The 20,036-nt window shown below is 35.1% G+C and overlaps 1 protein-coding gene across 6 annotated transcripts in view; it reads left to right on the top strand.

Moving 5' to 3' along the window:
- LOC100253864 (phytyl ester synthase 1, chloroplastic) overlaps positions 1-17,075 on the top strand; it is a 63,738-nt gene extending 46,663 nt beyond the window's left edge. For 4 of the 6 annotated variants that reach the window (XM_019224953.2, XM_019224954.2, XM_019224955.2 and 1 more), the window contains exons 11-13: positions 11,117-11,230; positions 14,431-14,516; positions 14,647-17,075. In XM_019224953.2, coding sequence (XP_019080498.1) covers positions 11,117-11,230; positions 14,431-14,516; positions 14,647-14,947 — 501 coding nt within the window. In that variant the 3' untranslated portion in view covers positions 14,948-17,075. The remainder of the gene's footprint in view (positions 1-11,116; positions 11,231-14,430; positions 14,517-14,646) is intronic. The other 2 variants (XM_059742580.1, XM_010661655.2) reach the window with 1 other exon arrangement.
- Positions 17,076-20,036: the final 2,961 nt, after the last annotated feature.

Raw genomic sequence — 20,036 nt, 5'->3', positions numbered from 1 at the left:
CGCACAATAACCTGTAGTGGATCTTCTATCAAACTTAGAACCTGCCCAATCCGCATAAGAAAAACACTCAATGCGAGTGTGTCCCTAACTACTATATAGTATGCCTAGACCAGGAGCCTTCTTTAGATAGCACAAAATCTGCTCTAAAGCCGCCCAATGCTTTATTGTAGGCGCAGATGTGAACTGACTAATAACACTTACTGCATATGCAATATCTGGTCGCGTCACGGTGAGATAATTCAGCTTTCCAACCACTCTCCGATACCTCTCAGGGTTGTAGAAGGGATCTCCATCATCTGACATAAGTTGTACATTAGGAACCATCGGGGTAGTACATGGCTTTGCTTCTATCTTACCGGTCTCTTTAAGCAGATCAAGCACATACTTCCTCTGTGATAAGAACATCCCTTTCTTGCTCCTTGATACTTCTATTCCTAGGAAATACTTAGTTCACCCTAGTCCTTTGTATGAAACTTGGAATGCATGAATGCCTTAAGATCAGAAATTCCTGCATGATCATTTCCTATAATAACTATATCATCGACATAGACCACAAGAAGTATGATACCAGCAGTTGATTTCTCGTAGAAAACGGAGTGATCTTTCTCACTCTTGTTCATGCCAAATGCTTGAATCTCCTTACTGAATTTTCCAAACCAAGCACGGGGACTCTGCTTCAATCCATAGAGAGCTTTTTTCAGACAACAAACCTTCCCATACTCCCCCTGAGCAACAAACCTAGGAGGTTGCTCCAGATAGACTTCTTCTTCTAGATCACCATGAAGAAAAGCATTCTTGATGTCTAACTGATGTATCATCCACTGTTGGGAAGCAGCAATAGAAATAAATAGTCGAACTGAATTTAGTTTGGCAACTGGAGAGAAAGTATCAGAATAGTCTACTCCATATGTTTGAGCATATCCTCTAGCTACAAGCCTGGCTTTCAGTCGTGCCACAGAGCCATCAGGATTAACTTTTATCGCAAAGACCCACTTGCAGCCAACAACTTTCTTTCCTTGACGCAAATCAACAAGTTTCCATGTATGATTATCCTCCATTGCACAGATTTCTTCAAGCATTGCATTCTTCCAACCAGGATGATTCAGGGCCTTTGTAACAGTTTTAGGTACTGAAATAGAATCTATAGAGGCTACAAGAACACTTGAGGAAGATGACAGGTGATCATAAGACACAAAGTTAGCAATGGAATAGATAGATTTGCAGTGTCGTTTACCTTTCCGAAGGCTAATAGGAAGGTCGAGATCACTGGAAGGATCAGATGACGAAGGAGCTGGTGCAGGACATGTATCTGTTGTCACTGGGCGCCGAGAGTACACCTGTACAATTGGTGGTTTGTCTGGAGCAGGAGGAATATTAACAACAAGACCCAAATGAGCAAGAGACGCATCAGAATCAACCACACTTGATTGCCCAACAGTTGGTCTTGAATTAACCACTTGATACACAAGCCATTCTTCATCCTCCTCCTCACTTGCAGAACTTGTGGGTGAAGAGAAAAAGGATGTGTCTTCTGAAAACACAACATCCGTTGATACTAGATACTTATTAAGATGAGGCGAGAAACATTTATAGCCCTTTTGCAGTCTTGAGTACCCCAAGAAAACACACTTTAACGCCTTAGGATCAAGTTTAGTAACAAAAGGCCTTGTATCTCTAACATAGCATGTACATCCAAAAATTCTTGGTTCAAGTGGAAAAAGTGATTTTTGTGGATGTATTACTTTGTACGGAATATCACCTTTAAGCACTACAGTGGGCATACGGTTGATCAGAAAGCAAGCTGTGGAAACTGCATTAGCCCAAAATTGTTTCGGAACCTTCATCTGGAACATGAATGCACGAGCCGTCTCAAGTAAATGCCTGTTTTTTCTTTCAGCAACCCCATTTTGAGAAGGAGTATCAACACAAGATGTTTGATGAAGAATCCCATTGTGACTCATGTAGTTTTGAAATGAGTTAGACACATATTCTTTTCCATTATCGCTTCTTAATATTTTCACAGACACATCATATTTAGTTTTAATCTTAGCAGAGAATGCACAAAAATGGGAAAATACTTCTGAATGATTCTTCATAAATTAAATCCAAGTCATTCGAGAAAAATCATCCACAAAGGTAACAAAATATCGAAACCCAGTTTTAGAAGTAACAGGACACGGACCAAACATCATAATGTACTAACTCAAACAAAGACTCAGCCCGTTTATTAATCCTTGGGCCTAAAGAACTACGATGATGCTTCGCAAAATGACACGACTCACAATCTAATGAAGGTAAATTATCAAACTGAGGACATAATTTCTTCAACATCGGTAGAGAAGGATGTCCTAACCGACAATGAGCTTCAACAGGAGAGGCAGTACTGACATACACAACTAGTCGAGGTACCCACTCGTCAAGAATATAGAGCCCATCAGATACATGTCCTTTACCAAATGTCTGTTTCGTCATAAGATCCTGAAACACACAATGATCAGGGAAAAATGAGACACTACAATTCAGATTTTTGGTAAGTTTACTGACAGAGATTAGGTTAAAGGCCAAATTTGGTAAGTTTAACATAGAAGATAACGTAATAGAAGATGTTGGTTTCACAGTCCCAGACCCTTTAATCTCATAGGTAGAACCATCAGCAACAGTAACAGGAGGAGCATAATGTGTTCTGAAGGTAGAGAAAGTTTTATGATTACCTGTCATATGATCTGTGGCACCTGAATCAATTATCCATTTGTTTGAGGAGGAGACAAGACATGTTTTACCTGACTTTGCCAGAGCACTAACAGGAGTAAATGCTTTCAGTGCGTCTTGATACTGTGAATATTTAGCAAACTCTTTTGTTGTCATTGTGACGATCTTGTCTGAGGAGTCTGAAAATGTAACAGTATCAGATGTAGCAACATTGGCAGTTTGAATTCTCCGATTTCGATTCTGCAATTTCCTGCAGTTCTTCTTGGTATGGCCAGCCTCATGGAAGTAAAAACACACAATAGTACTTGAATCATTGCCACGATTTTCAAATGCCCTGTTTCCGCCCCTGTTATTCACCCTTCTTGCATTTTCTGCATTTCCTCCTTTTGCAGTAAGAACATTGGTGTGCTGAGAAGACGAGACATTCTTAGTTCGTAGAACTCTACTGAAAACTTCCTGAAGGGAACCAATGTCAGAACCAGAAAGAATATGAGATTTTGCAGTCTCAAACTCAGATGGGAGACCGGATAAGAAACTCATAACAGCCATCTGTTCCCGTTGAGCCTATTGTACTCTAACATTCGGACTGAAAGGCATAAGTGCATTCAATTCCTCATATACCTTCTTGAAGTCCATAAAATATGCAGTGAGGGATTTAGCTCCCTTCTCAGGACAATGGAAGGCATTCCATACATCATACATCCGAGAGACATTTCCTTTTCCAGAGTACAGAAAATCAAGAGAATCCATTAGCTCTTTAACAAATTCACAATGACTCAGCAGACCAACAATATCACTATTAATAGAGTTTTTCATCTACAGAAATAACCATGCATCATCTTGCATCCAAAGTTTTCTAGTGTTATCATTAGGAGGTTCCTCAATCAAGTGGTCATCTTTAGCAACACTTCTCAGATAAATTTTGATAGTCTTGCTCCATTCAATATAATTAGACCCATTTAATTTGTGTTCAGTTATTTTTGACACAATAGGCACTATATCAGCAACAGAATTCTTATTCTCTTCCATGACAATAAAATTCAATCTCCAAAGTAATCAGCCCAGACCAGAAATTACAATTCACTATAGCAAGAAGAAAGAGACAAGTACCTCTCTTACAAGAAGGCGTCAAAAGTGTCAAAGCGTCAAAAGCGTGCGTCAAAAGCGTCACTTATATTTTTTCTTCCCCCATTTTTGCCGTAGCAACTATAAAACCCTTGACTCCCTCTTTTTCTCACCCTGAAAGTTGTGAGGAAAAATGGATTGTTGTCGTGGCGGCCAAGGTGGGCGAAGAGGAGTGTGCGAGAAACTCAGATTGGTCCGGTTTCTAAGAGGAGCAATTCAATTGGATCGGCGTTGAAGCGGTGGAGAGTCGAGATTTACTCCGGCGAAGTAACAGTAGCGGCGAAGTTACAGCAGTGGCAAGTATCAGCAGCGAGAGACAACAACCCTTTCAATGAAGTTCTTCTCGGAACTGGGGTCGTGCTGCCGAGCTCCAGCGTCGGTGCCGGAGACAGAGGTCTCGTCAGGGCTGCTGACAAACGTGGGTTGTGTGTCGGGCCTGAAAAGCAGCAATAAAAGGCGCTCCTCTGGGCAGTGGAGGTTGGGGCTTTCAATGATTTCGGAAGACGGCATCGCTTCGGCGGCGAAGAGAAGGCGTGAGAGGGTGGCGGGATCTGAGAAGAAGGCGTCTCAGGAAGGTGGATCGAGGGGCAGGGTTCGCCGGACTAGCGATGGTGACAAATCTGACAAATCTGATCAGTCAAAGGAAAAGAGAAACTCCGTCAACGCGTCCCAAGGGTAGAATCTCACAGTCCAAGAACGAGATCACCCTGGCCAGAAAACAGGATTGTGACGCCAATGGAACTGGTCAGAGGTCAAAAGAAGCTGCTATGCTCCTCCACGCGCCGGCGCGTGAGTTGACGCGTCCTGCTTCTCAGTCCGGACGCGTGAGCTTCACGTGTTCAGCTTCAGGTCGTCAGACTTCGGGTACCGGCCGATCTTGACACCTTGCTTCCCCCTCCGAAGGTAGTGACACTACCAGGTCACTTTTATTCTGTGACCCAAGAACAAACCCAGAATTTGAGCCAATGGCTCTGATACCATGTAACTCAACCAAGGTATTTCTCAATTCCCTTATTCTTTATTAAAGGAATAATACTTATATATATATACAATTGAGAGTCCTAAATTAGGAAGATATTATCCCTAAGGAAACAACCAAATTATGGTATGTACAAATATATACAACTAACAAATTGAAACTAAATAAACTTTAAACTAAATCAAGATAATCTCCTAAACTAATTAAACATAAACCAAATTATCCAAATGGAGATAATCCAGGATTATCTCCAAATTTGATTTTCCACACAAGGTTTATAACTTATTTTTTTTAAATGAACAATTAGAATTTCTGAATGAAATGTAAAAGTGCTTGTGTTTTTTTTTTTTTTTAATCAATTTGTAATTTAAACTTGTTTCCAAGTGTGGCAATGTGAAGTTATTGCCTAGGCTGACTTCTAGCTTTTTATTCTTTAATTTTTGCCCTATACAACGACCTGAAGTGATGCTACTTGTAGTAGTTGATGCTTTGTTTCATAGGTACATGACCAACTGAAAATGCATCCTCGAGCAGAAATCATCCCACCTACTCTTAGGGCATTCTACAAGCTCGACCAGGAGACTTCTCTGTTCTCTCTAGATCTTCATCCTTCTTTCTCCTCTTCATACTTTCCCACAATTACCTATCTCTAAAAACTATCATGCTTGTTTCAAAGCTTCAAAATCATTTCCTAGCAAACCCTTGTTCAAGGACAAATGTAAAATTTTTTTTTGTAAAATTATGGAAGTGACTTTCTTGTTAGAACTCAAGTATTACCCAAAATAGGAATGTGAACTAGTAGTGGTAGTTATCATTTTGGTTGTCACCATCATGTAGTCCTAAAAGCTTTCATCAGTAGGCACTGTCCTGGGACCTGGTGTAGCAGGTCTGTTTGCATCCTACCCTTTAGGATACAACAGCTGCTACCTTAGGATCCCTCCCCTCAAATTACCGGGCTCATTTACCATTTAGACCTTCCTCTAGAATTGGAAATACAATTCATGAGTTGAGGGAACACAGTTGTAGTCGATTTTTTTCCCCTTTTTCTTTTAAGTTTAACTAGTGTAGCAACAACGATAGTTGTAGTTCCTATAATTGCAAAAAAGAGAAACCAAATTGCCAGAGAGAAACTAAAAAGATAGCAAAGAAAAATAACAATTGACAAGTTGTTTGGCACCCTATGCTCCATGCTACAACAATTGTTACCTATGCAAGTGTAAGCTTTCTTTTTAATAGGCAAATGTTGTGCTAGTGGAAACTTCAATTCCACCTATTCAACATACAATGATACAGAAGATTTTAACATTATTTGACTAATGATACCTACATTTATGGATGGGAGAGAATCATTCTTCTATCATCAAATATTAGAAAGAGAAAAACTAGATTAATTCTCAAGAGCTAAAGCATCCCGTATTTTTTCACTCTTAGTATTTATACTTGAATTGTAACCGCTACTTCACTGGATCTTTCTTATGATTCCTCACATCTCTACATGCTCTTTATAGTCTTTATAAGTTTATTTAAATATGATAAATTTTTATTTTGATGACCTAGAATATTTCTAGTGACATTCCTAATATATTTCCTTATTTTATAAGGAAACCTATTTTTACTAGGAATATCAATGTATTAAATATTATATATAATATTCTTTACTAAAAGGAATATATACCAAAAAGAAATTTTAGATATTTTCAATAATCTTCACCTTGAATCAAATTCCATCAAGTCAATCTTTTATCTTTTGATGATACATGATTCCATTGTATACATGGCTTTTCCTCACATGCTTTTACTAGCAACACACCACTCTTTTGATATGCCTTAATCAACGTAATTTCTGATATGTTTCACTTGGAAATTTATCTACACCACCTTCACTAGAGATTAAGTTTTGAGTAAAAAAATATCATATGGGCATCCATTATCTTTAATCATAGGTCCACAATACTTGATCTTTTGAATCATTACTCCATGGTATGATTTTCACATTCACTATGATGCAAACACTCTCAGATACTACTTGTTGTGCGAGTGGAAGCTTCAATGCCACATGTTAGAGCAATAACATAAAAGACAAAATTTTCCTCCCATAAATGTTTACAAGGTTTTAATATGATTTAAACAATGATGCTTACAAACATGGATGAGAGAGAATCACTCTATTGTACCATGGAGCATTACAAGGGAAAGAGAAAAAAAAATCAAATGCAACTCTTGTACTTTGAAACAAGGTCCCAACCAAAGCGGCCTTTTTTGCTTGGGAAGCCGCGTGGGGGAGGATTCTCACCTTGGATAAGCTTAAAAAACGGGGATGGCAGCTCCCTAACCGCTGTTTTTTGTGCGGGCGTGAAGAGAAAAATGTAAATCACATTCTTTTACATTGTATAGTGGTAAGGGCCCTATGGGAGATCGTCCTTGCCCTTGTTGGGGTTCAGTGGGTGTTCCCAGAGTTAGTTAAAGAGGCGTTATTCAGTTGGAGGGGCTCTTTTGTGGGGAAAAAAAGGAAAAAGATTTGGAATTCCATCCCATTGTGTATTTTTTGGACGGTATGGAAGGAAATGAATAGATTAGCTTTTAGGGGAGGTGTGTTAGATATACAGAAACTCAAAAATTCTTTTGTATGTACCTTGTGAAGTTGAGCTAGGGTGTATATTAGAGAGGAGTCCTCTTCGCTTTTAGGCTTTTTGGAGTGGCTAGCGGCCACTTAAGGGTGGGTAAGGGTGCTTGTTTTTTGTGTTCTTGTTTTAGGCTGATTTGTATACTCCCTGTATGCTTTGTGGCCTTTGCCCTTTAATATATTTGTGATTATCTATCCAAAAAAAAAAATCTACACCATAAACCATGAGCCTTGTTTTATTGAATATCTTCCACTCTTCCTTACATCTATACTAACCTTATATAGTCTTTACAAATTGTGACCTAGAATATTTCTAAAGATATTCTCAACACATTTCCTTATTTATAAGGAAACCTATTTTTACAAGGAATAATAATATATGTTATATTCTATACAATATTCTTACCAAAAAGAATATATACCAAATAGGAATTTGAGATATTTTCCAACTGAAAATGGGAGAAAATTTGTTGGAAAGCACCTAATAGAAAAAAAAAAAAAAGGTGCCATTGGAACATATCAGAAGTATACTAGGCACCCAAAGACTTGAACAAAACCAAAAAAATGTTATGCTTTTGTCTTATATTACCCATACCATTTGCAAAATCTAGAAAAGAAAATTTACCATTGCCTACCACCTCTTTGGTCTATAATAATAAAGCCTCTAGAAACAACCCCTTTAAAGCCACTCCGCCTGGTTTACTCTTGAAAATTCTTATGTCATGCTCTCTCCAAATTGACTAATAAGGCATAAAGTGGGCAACCTACAAAATGCCTCACTGCCCATGTAGTCATTGTTCAAAACTAAGCAACATCTTTCTTACTTATTAGAGGATCCAAGATATTCTTAACAAGGTGAATGCTAAGGCCCACAAAGTAGAAGCTCATCTATAAAAAATGAAGATATGCTCCTAAATCAGAGCTTGCTGACTTAGCAAGCATATGCTTGCAATGCTTCAACTTAGCAAAAGCTCGGATATAGGAATAGAAATTGTAAGAGGATTAAAAATAGAAGTGGTTGGAAGATAGCAGTAGGAATATTATTATTATTATTATTTTTATTTCATTAAATGGTTTAAACTGATGGCTGATGGTTTTCCTAATTTCATTTGGAAATCTAAAGCCCACTCTAAGGTAAAGGCTTTTGCATGTCTTGTGGCTAGTAAGAGGGTTAACACTAATAATATGCTTTAGAAGTAGAGTCCTCTCAAAGCCGTAAGGTACTTAATTCAAAGTTGTGCATCATGTGCAAGAAGAGTAAGGAATCAATTGATCTTCTTTTTCTTCATTGCCTTAGTAGCTTTGGGCCTATGACATAGAATATTCATCCTTGCGGGACTAGATTGGGTGGCATCATGTTCAATGGTGGAGATGATAACTAGTTCCTTTAAAGATTTTACGAATCATGCAAAAGGAAAGGTTTTATGTTGTATTGCAAGCGTTAGTTTGATTTGGTCAATATGGTGGAAAAGAAATCCGAGGATTTTTTCGGATGCTATGAGGACAATGGATGCAGTTTGGGACCTATTTTACTCTTCATCGTCTCTTTGGGCCTCTACTAGCAAGGCCTTTAGAGTTACACCCTTGAGTCTAATATTACTAGATTGAAGTCTTTTATGCAAGTCAAAGAGGGTCAGGAAGACCTGACAAGTATGGTTAGTGCTAATTGAAGGAGTAGTTGAGTAGAACTTCGATGTATGTTCTTTGGGCACCTCAGGGCAACTTGGGATTGATGGTGTGATTAGAGATCATCGAGGTTCAATAGTCAAAGCATATTCTAAACTTACAGGTGATGGTTTTGCTATTGAGGTTGAGGTTGTACCACTTATGGAGGGCCTTGTGCTAGCAAAAGCTTTGGGTAGGTAGTTTATGTTGTTGTTAGCTCATGGGTGGCTTAAAAAAAAAGAGGTTCATGGAGACTTGACAGGTGGTTGTGCCAAATATTCGATATCTTTATAGAGTTAGGTTGCTCCATTGGATGGGTTCCTTGCTTAGCTAATCAAGTGGCAAATGGGCTAGTAGGAGCAGAGCAATTGATATCTTTTATTGGAGATTATATGTCTCCTTAAGTCTACTTAATGGTTGTTCAAATGTTACTTCACTTTTTGTAACTTCTCTCATTTATTTGGTTAAATGGTTCCTTGTAAAGAAGTCCATTCTGTAGTCTTGATCTAAGTTTGTACATTATGGAAGGATGTCTTGTCCTTCTTGATCTTTTAATTAATAGTCAGGATCTATTAGGTTTGTAATAAAAAAAAAGAAGAAAAAAAAAGAGAAAAACCAACTAGTAGGGAACAACAAAAAGATCTTTCCCCCTTGGTAGCTGGTCTCGTTCATATGTAGGATCTCAGACTTGTCTACAAAGTTGGGTTGCTCTTTCTTGTGGACTCCTTGTTTAGCTAACCATTTAGCACAGATATGTTGCTAAGTGAGGTGCTTCTAGCAAAAGGATTTTGGAAGGGAATTCTTGTTTTTATTGAGTATTTGTTATATGTTTGGATCTCTTATTGCTTTAGGGTGGGTCTGTGTGTTTTACTTGTTCATCCTTGAAGAATTTCTTTTTTTTTTTTTTTCTTTCTTTTTTCTTTATAGTCTGTTTGTGGAGGGTAACTTATCCTTACCATTTTTTTGATCTATGTTGCAATAAAATTGTTGTTTCTGATCAAGAAAGATGACATAACTTCCATGAATCTCCTTTAATGGATGTGGCAAGATCCCTAAAGAGGGACTTACTATAAAGGAAGCTTCAGCAAAGAAAAACACAAAAATTATGTTGACTGTATATGCATATCCACCAGTCATATACGGGAATTTGCACATGATGTGAACTTGTGCACTGCACTATGCTCGTTCTGAACTCTTATGCTGTCTGAAGAGAAATGAAAGTTGTCCAATGAACTTTGAATGAGCTGCCAGAAGCTGCAATTACTACAGAGTTGAATGCTGAATATTTTGGTTTGGCCCTGGTTCTAGGCAAATCCAAACTGCTCTATACTTCGAAGAAAATTTTGAGGGCTTGGATTTGAAATGTCATTACAACTCCAGCAAGTTCTCCTCTCAAATGTGCAAAAGCTTTTGTTGAACATTTGGTGTCTCATTTAAATTTTAAGCCCTTCTGGTAAGACTATTCAAAGAAACTAGAGTCAGTTTGCAATGGCATATCAGAAGGTCAGGCACAAGCATGATAGCTCATCACCCCTAAACTAGGATTTCACTAGTCTATAAACTTGGAAGTATTGAGCTTCATCAGAGTTCTTTTTGCCTTTTTTGATAGTCTTGCCCCATATTTCCTTACTATGACAGAAAAATGAGAGTGTAGACAGGCTGTTGCAACAATGGTCTGTCATTTATAAGGCCTTCTCTTTCTTCCTTTACCTGGAAATTATAGAAACACAAAAGAGATTAATATTTTGAATTATGTCTTCACCCTTGGGGACATCAAGAACAAAATCTCTAACAAACTGGGATTAATATCTGGCCCTTTTGAGGTGATATTCATTCTATGACATTCCAAAACCATAAAATATAGTGTTGAGATTGTCCAATGAGATAGTGCTGAGGCAATAATTTTCATTATGTTATGAGCAGTGTTCTGTAATAGTTAAGGTTTTTGTTTTGATAGGTTCTGTAAAAGTTAAGGTTATGTATTATCTAATGTTGTGGTTTATCTATGGTATTAGGGTGAAGAATATCAGTTATTTTGGCCTGATCAGCCAGAATTTGTGCGGATGGCAGCACATTTTGGGGCCACAATTGTACCATTTGGAGTTGTTGGAGAAGATGACATAGCAGAAGTAAGTTTGTGCTTTTGTTTCTCTTAAAAATTTGTTTAAATTTTAATAGAAACAACCTTTTCATGGTGGAATATTATTCTAATTTGGCATCTTAGATTGGACTAAAGATTTTTACATGATTTTCTTTCTTTTTTTCCTCCCCTTCTATTTCTATAACTTTTGTTGGCAATGATTTATTACATACTTACGAATTAACCCATACTCAAGGTTACTAGAATTGAGGAACTTTGGTAGATCATTATGGAAGAATTAGCCATTGAGAGTTACATCTATATATAGTAACATTATAAAAGAAACATGGAAAAATTGCAAAATAGAATGATGAAAAATATTTAAAGAACATTTTTTTTTTCTTCAGTACATGGAACCATACCTGGAACTTTCCTATCCCTACCCAGGCCTTGAGCCAGGGCTGAGGCTTCTTAGAGAATATATTGTTTCAATATATACAAATAAGAAATAATGAGCAATGAAGTGGAAATTTGCAAATTTTTCCTATTTTAAAAGTATGTGAAACTATTGAAATAAAATTTGGCAAGTATGAAAATATTAAAGGGCACTCTTATTGGGATGGAAGGACAAAAACTAATGATCTTTGCACAAGTTATTTCACATGGTGGTGGAAGATATATATTGACTTTCATTGATGACCACTCGAGAAAGGTCTGACCATATATCTTGAAGCATAAGAATTATGTTTTTGGGAAGTTCAAACAGTGGAAAGCTACGATCAAGAAGCAGAAACAAAAATAGATCAAATGCTTGAGAACTAACAATGACAATGAATTCTATGGGAAAAAGTTCAATTAATTCTATATGAATGAAGCTCTGATGAGATACTGCATAGTTAGGCATACTTTAGAACATAATGACGTTGCAAAACAGATGAATATAAATCTTTTAGAGAAAGACACTTTCAAATGTAGGTTTATTGAAGGAATTTGAGTTGAAACAATTAATTCAACTTATTTTCTTGTAAAGTGATCTACTTCAATTTTTATTAATTGGAGGACACTTGAACAGGTATGGTTTAGTTCTCATGTTAATTATACAAATTTAATGATTTTTGTTATCTTGTTTATTCTCATATGAATGAAGGTAAGTTAGAACTAAGAGTAATGCAGAGCATATTTTTCTAATGTATGAAGATGATGTATAAGGGTTTAGGTTATGATGTCTAAATTCAAAATTCTCTAGATTTATTAGTGGAGATGTGACCTTTGATGAGTCTATAATGTTGAGTCCTAGTAAGGACTAATTTGATGGAGAAAAAACCCCGGTGTCAGAGAAGGCAAAGTTTGAGCTTGATACTTCAAGAACTATAGAAAAAGAAGCTTTTGGCAAAAAAGACACCGTAAGAGCAACAATACAATTATTATTTTATTTTTCTTCGTTTCTGATAAAAAAAAAAAAAGAGCAACAATACAATTTAGCTTGGAAATAACGAGGAGGAGGCAAATTAAACCAACTCAAAGGTATATGCTAGTAATAGTAGTGTTGCTTATATATTTAGTGTGACAAACATTAAAAAAAAAATCATAGTAGTGGAGAGTCCAATAAACGTGATTACTAAATTTGTTCCTACATTTAAGTTCAGAGATTGCTTGAATTTTAATGGTGATTGCAGTTTCTAAAGGCCCTTTAAGGGTGTGGGAGTGAAGTGACATGAAATACTTTTGAGCTTGTTTAAGACATGGGAATTTAAGCTAAGGTAGAAATTGTTGGAAAGTATCTTAGGTTCTCTTTTAAGTTAATTTTTAACTTTGATATTTTCCTATTTGAATACATTCTAGTTGGGGACATTCCTATTATTATGAAGGAAATATTCTATTGTGAGAATTTTTTTTTATTTATAGGAATAAGTACTTTAATAATTAGACAATTAAGTTTTTATATGTAATCAGGAAAAATATACAAAGAGATTTTGATTGAAGATAGAGTTATTTGTTTTGGGTGTAATTGGGGATTTGGGATTTGAGAGCTCTAAGATTGCAATATCTTTTAACAATAGTAGTTTTTTTTCATCTTCACTCATAGATGTGGGCTTTAAGCCTAATCATGTAAATCATAGTATGTTTTATGTATTTTCCATTTTCTTTTCCTCATTTTCTTCTTATTGTTGTTCTTTGTTGTGGTTTTATATAACCAAAAAAGTGATCATCATTTTATTGAAGTGGGATTGAATGTTGATTGTGAAACTACTAAGTCTATCATGAATCAAAACAAAAGGTTGTAGTTATTGTTCTGATTAGGATTATCTTAGATGGATCATGGGGCTATATTCATTCTTTCGGAAAGAAGAAAAAAAAAAAGAATGTAAATTTCCTCTTCCTGAGAAAGGTATTAGTTAGAGAATACATCCTTGTAGGAAGGAATTTGTCACAAGAAGGATATTTGGGTTTCTCTTTCCATTTTTCCATCTTCTGTATCTGAATCAGAATATGCTTAAAACTGTGTTTCCTGTATGAAAAATCCTGCCTACTCGTTGAAGGGTGAACAATTGGTCATATCCTATATATATATATATCCGTTTATGATTTTATGATAATGCAGGGTAGATTCTTCTTTGGTTTATATTTTTATCCGGTTTTTCCTTTTATGGTTGGTACATCTAGTCTTGCACACATGTTTCTTCTAAAGATCATGAAAGTTGTGATCACTGCTTTCTCCATTTCTTTACCATATTGGTACCAAGAGAAGAGATCAACTATAATATCTTACATCAAATAAGGGAAAAAACTCTTCATGCTATATATACAGGGGCTTCTCTTAATCACGTAGACGTGTTTTAAAATTGTGAAGGACCTTTGGATCAAAGTAGGCAGTACTTGAACAGTTGGGAGGGGTTCGTTACATCAGGACCCAACTTTTGAGGTTGTCTTGTTTAATATATAAGTTCTTGAAAATTTAAATATATTTGATGAGGTTTGACCATCCAATTTGAGAATTAATTTCTCCAAAAATTTTATAAGATTCTCCACCATCCATGAATTCGATTCAATATGATTACAATCAAAATGCAAGATCATCAAATGAGCTGCTTTTTAGTAGAGCTTATGCTTAGTAAATGAGACCCATTATCTTAAGGAACTTTAACCACATGTACCCAAATATGAGCTCAAGTTTGCAATTAACATTGTACTTGCTTATGACCTCTGCTACTTTACGATTGCCTGATATGGTCATTTCTGGCATGGCAGCTTGTTCTCGACTATGATGACCTGATGAGAATCCCCTTGGTTAATGACTATATTAAAGAAACTACTCGGGATGCTGTAAGACCCAGGTAATTCTCTTCTTTCAATTATAGTTATTACTTGGTTCAAATTAGTTTTGCATGGACCCTTCTTCTATAGATCAAAATATCTCATAAACCAATGCTTCAACTATTAACATGGAACATGTTCTTGTTATAGGGCTGGTTTCAGTGGTGAGGTTGGTAATGAAAATCTCTTTGTACCAGTGCTTTTTCCTAAGGTTCCTGGACGCTTCTACTATCTGTTTGGGAAGCCAATAGAAACAAAGGGAAGAGAAAATGAGCTGAAGAACAAAGAAAATGCAAATGTATTGTACTTGCAGATAAAATCCGAGATTGAACATATTATGGCCTACTTGATTAAGAAGCGAGAGAAGGATCCTTACAGGGGTATCATTGATAGAACTATATATCAGGCGATTTCTGCTCCCCCTGGTCAAGTCCCAACATTTGATCCATGAAAGAGCTAGTTCAGAAGGTAGATCACATACCATTTTCTACATGTAAAGTGGTGTATGTACAAATATATAATAGTGTGGTGACGGTACTTTATCTCCTGTGTTACATGTAGTCTATTCATGATCTAAAGTATATCATAATACATTCTGTGAAATAAAAGTGGAATAAAATTCTCCTGATGGATGATTCTCCTGCAGGTTTTGAACGTTCTGGGATAATTCTTGGTCTATCTGGGAATGCTATCTACTATTTAACAATGATCTGCAATTATTACACAGGGCCTTGATATTGGTTCATCCTCAGCCTTCTTCTTCTCTTGCAATGGTGAAAGCACCATCTGTGTAAGCAAATTCACATTCATTTGAAGTGTGACTCTCCCTGCTCTGTTTTACCCTGCCGACCTTGGCAGCCATTGTGGATGAAAGTTGATGAGGAAGACATTCCGGTACATGCGTGAAAACCGACACTCAAAATTCAAGGGTTGAGAAGGTAGTGGAGGTCGCCATCCACAAGTAATTATCAGATTATGTATTGTTCTTACAACCATTATTTCACCGGAAGCACGTGAATGAATCCACTGGTGCATACTGAGGTGCAAGAAAAGTGGAATATGATCCTTGGAAGAAAAACGCAACTTTGAATCTAAAATATAGCGGGGGATTGGGATAGAAGTTGACACTAACCCAGAACACCCAATTTGGCACCAGATTCCAGTTTCTGAACCAACCTTAGGATCAATACCTGTTGGGTTGTTGACCCAGAACTACTGTTGCCTTGCCAAAGAGAAGCGAAATATTCACATTATTTTTCATAAAGTCGAAGTGATTGTCTCCCTTCTTTCATTCTCAATCACAGGACCAGTTGTAACTCCGGTTCAGCAGTACCGATACAATCAAGAATGGGGTGAAGGTGGTCACACACCAATCACCATTGATAAGAAGAATATGATTCGTACTGTTTAACTTTTTCATTCAATGGAATGGCCTGTAAAATCTTAAAAGGTGTTTGCAAAAAGTGGCGTATGCTCTTTGCTACTGCGGCCGTAAGCAAAATAGAGCAAAAAATTTTCTATCTAAAGAGATGTTTCTGCATGTCTAATATGTAAAAGAAAATCCTTCTGCTAAGAGTAGTTAAGGGAAAGCAATGGCTGAGTGGCTACACGAGAGGAGACTACACCACCTCCAGGATGTTTTCACAGGCCGAACCCACCAGCAGGAATGACGGTGCTGCGAATGGCCTTGTTAGGGTTGATTCCGTCGGAATAACGCAGCGTGTCATCTATTTCCCAGACAGCTATGGTACAAAACCATTTGTGGAACAACGTGCGGTAAATAGAAGGGGTAGGCCTTCAAACCCAGTTGATGATCGTGACTGGGGTTCTTCCCCCTACAGCACCATGGATTTGCGTCAGCCACCATATTCGACAGGCCACAATGGCAGCAGTGGCTATGGTGGGCATAGTGAGTACAGCAAGAATGATTCCTGGAACAGGCCTAGTGGTAATACCATTAGAAATGACGGTTTCGACGACTACCACCGCAGAATTGATCGCGCCATGGAAGTGATGAACACCAGTGGGGGGGTGGGGTAGCAGGCCAAACAGTGGAGGATGGTCTGCAACGTCCGGCTCCTCACTGGCCAAACCAACAAACAACATTGGCGAGGCTGTGGAGACTCTGAAGGAAGCTACCAGGTCTACATCTTCACGACAGGGGGTTTCACAGCACTAGTTTCAGCAGGGCATACATATGCTGAAACCACGACAGTATGGATGCCACAAGGCGATATGGGAACTTTAAATTAACTTCTATGTCAACCAAGAGCGTAGGGTTCTACTGAACACAACATCTAGACATGATTACACATATATATGGATCTATGGACTATAGCTTCATGCAGCTTCTCAGCTGGAATGCTCTGTGAGTTGAAGGTTTGTTGAAACTTCATCTAGCTAGCTAAACTATCAGTATTGTATGTTTTCCGTTTTGCTGTTCGTTACGGTGGAATGTCTTTGGTGTCATAAACAGGTAAGTGGTGCTAATTAATGGCCTTTGATGCTCTGCCATTGCTAGTATAAAATAAGCTTTCCTTGTAAGCAGATTGCAATGAAGTATCTCTCCTTTTTATTTATGGTTTTTTTTTCCCTAAGGATTGATTCACCTCGGATCACATGTGGCTAGTACCCTTAAATATCCATTATGTTTATCTTTTTATCAAAAAATTGAAGAGATCTCACATATGATAGGTAACTATTTTCGAGGATAGTTTTGAAAAAACCATTTTTGAGAACAAATATTTTGTAGAATAAAAGTCTGTTTAGATAATTTTTTAAATATATTTTAAAAATAATTTTTATATTTAGTGTTTTATTTTTAATTATTTTACATGTTTATATAGTTATTTTTTAAAACGGTTATAAAAAACAAGTGAAAAAGGTAGAAAACAATTAACAAATGTTATTTTAACAACTTTTTTTTATTGTCAAATCGTGTTTTCCTAATTTTTTTTGTTTGGAAGAGAAAAACTGTTCTCTAAAACAGTTATCAAATTGTTTGAATAAAAATTAATGTAAAAGTATCAAATTTAAGATAAAATTTAAAATAATACTTGGAATTTGTTTGCATATTAAATTAAAATTTTAAAATAAGTTACTTTAAGATTTAAATTTGACTTCATCATTTAGTATGAGATAATTTTGTTTTAAAGAAAAAAGTCAATTTTTTCCATCTTTGTCTTATTGGAAAAAATAACTTCTTATATTTTATCTTTTCAAATTTTAACTTCAACAACATCCAAACCCAATTTCTCAAATAAAATAAAGCCAAATATACTTTTGAAAATTTTTGTTAATTCTTAACTTAAAAATAAATCAAGTTACCCAAATTACAAGTAAAGTCAAATGTGAATGATAGATGAATTTCTTATAAATTAATAAAGTAGTTGTTCCCATTTCTTAAGCAAATTTACATCTAAATCTTTTGAATAATCCTTACTAAAATTGAAACCAACAATCTAAGAGTCAATTAATTTGAACAAGAAACAATTCCAAAATAAATGTACAAATTTTAAAAACCGAAATAAATATTTAGTCATATATAATCAATATTTTTATCTCATAACTCATTCAATTCTCAACGAAAATAAATTCTTCACCTATCCCACTTAAAAAAAAAAAGAAGCTTGACTTGAATGATGCTATATTAAGAGCTAAATCAACTAAAGGACAAATATAAGTACATAATTCACCATTATAGACTTGTATTATTGTAATTTATTTAATCATTTAGAGACATTTGGAAATATTTTAATTTAAATTAGTAGGGTTTTTTTTTTAATTTTTAATTTTAATTCTTAGTTTTTAAATTGCTTATCTTAATTGTATAGAATAATAAAGTACTAAATTTTGGTATTTTGAGATATATGAAAATATAATAAATTACTTTTTTTTAATTATCATTTTCAAATATATTTATTTTAATTATATGAAATAAAAAAGAAATAACTATGTTTCAACTTTCAAGTAAATTTTTATTAATCATATAAAAAATAAAAATAAATAATTATTTTTATAATGATAGAATTTTTTATTTAATTTGTAAAAAACATTAAGATATTATTAAAATTAAGTCATTTAACACTTAATAGTTCTAACCTTAACAAAAATAAATAACTTAAACACTTAATTCAATAGACTTAAATTAAGATATATTTAGATTTGATAGAAAAAAAAAAGGCCACCTTAGTTATAAAAAATAAACAAAATAAACGAACCATCTGTAAGTGATGTAATTTTAACAATAGCTAAAAACATTAGCAATTGTGGAGTAAATAAGAAATTCTTATTTTTATTTTTTATATTATTTTATAAATTTACTTTTTTATTATATAATTATTCTACACTAGACTTAATTTATCTTATTTGAAAGTGGGTTCCTTAATGGACTAGTCCCAATGCGATGGTGAAAGATTATTAATTTTTTTTAAAAAAATATTATTAAAAATATAAAATATGGCACTTTTGGTTTTTTTTTTTAAACATTAAATTCATTTTTTAAAGGTAGTTCACCCTTTATATTGAATTCATTTTATGAAAATGTAGGTTTCTTTTTTTAACATTTAACTCATTTTTCATCTTTTTCTTACAAAAAAATGAGCTCAATTACATTTTGAAATTTTTTACGTTGGATTTATGTTTTTTAAAAACTAGTTTACATCTATAATAGCAACAATTACATCAAAATAAGGTAAATGGGAAAACTCTTACTGCTAATAATTATCGAAATTGCGGTTTACAAACTCTCTCTATTTCTTCCTCTTCTTCTCCCTCTTCCACCTTCATTTTGCATTTTTAATCCATTACCATTGACTTAAACAAGATATACTTAAAACTTTTGTTCTAAGCCAAGGACACCCAACTTTTAATCCATTCCCCAAGTAGCTATGAACCAATGGTAAGGTTGAAACAACAAAAGAACATGTATGTATAATCCTTAATTGCTAGACAATGCATACTCCATCGAGTTAAGGGTAAGTAGATTGAAGATATATTGGAGAGAATAACAGTAAAACAAAGAACACTCTATTTTGAATTATAAGAAAAATAGGATACAAGAATATATATATAACCTACAACCCTCCTATTTATAGACTTAAGCATATGTTGACTATACCTCATTTACATTTTTTTTACTCAATCTTATTCACTCGTACTCTATATAATTATCATTGCTTTCTTCTCGCCTTTCTCAACTTCATTTCAAGGAGAGGACAATTTTGTTTGATGTGATCCAACTTCTTGTATAAGTGGTATACAATATTCTTCATCTTGTTATCTTCATTTGATGATGTTGTCTTTGGTTGAAGTTTTATTTCCTTACTCTTTTGAACTTCATAATCTTCTTTAAAAATTTTTCCAATGAAATCAAAATCTTCATCTTTTTTACTTTCCTCGTCATTATTGATGCTTTAAATGCAATGTTCTTTTTAATTCTTATGGTTTTCAACTTCTTGATGACTTTTCAATATGATCTCAAGAATCATAAGTGATTTAATGAGTTCTTCAACTAGGAGCTTCGTGATATTGTTAACCTT

Source organism: Vitis vinifera, chromosome 14 (assembly GCF_030704535.1).
Source record: "Vitis vinifera cultivar Pinot Noir 40024 chromosome 14, ASM3070453v1".
Classification (NCBI taxonomy): domain Eukaryota; kingdom Viridiplantae; phylum Streptophyta; class Magnoliopsida; order Vitales; family Vitaceae; genus Vitis; species Vitis vinifera.
This window is presented reverse-complemented; position numbering and strand designations above follow the sequence as displayed.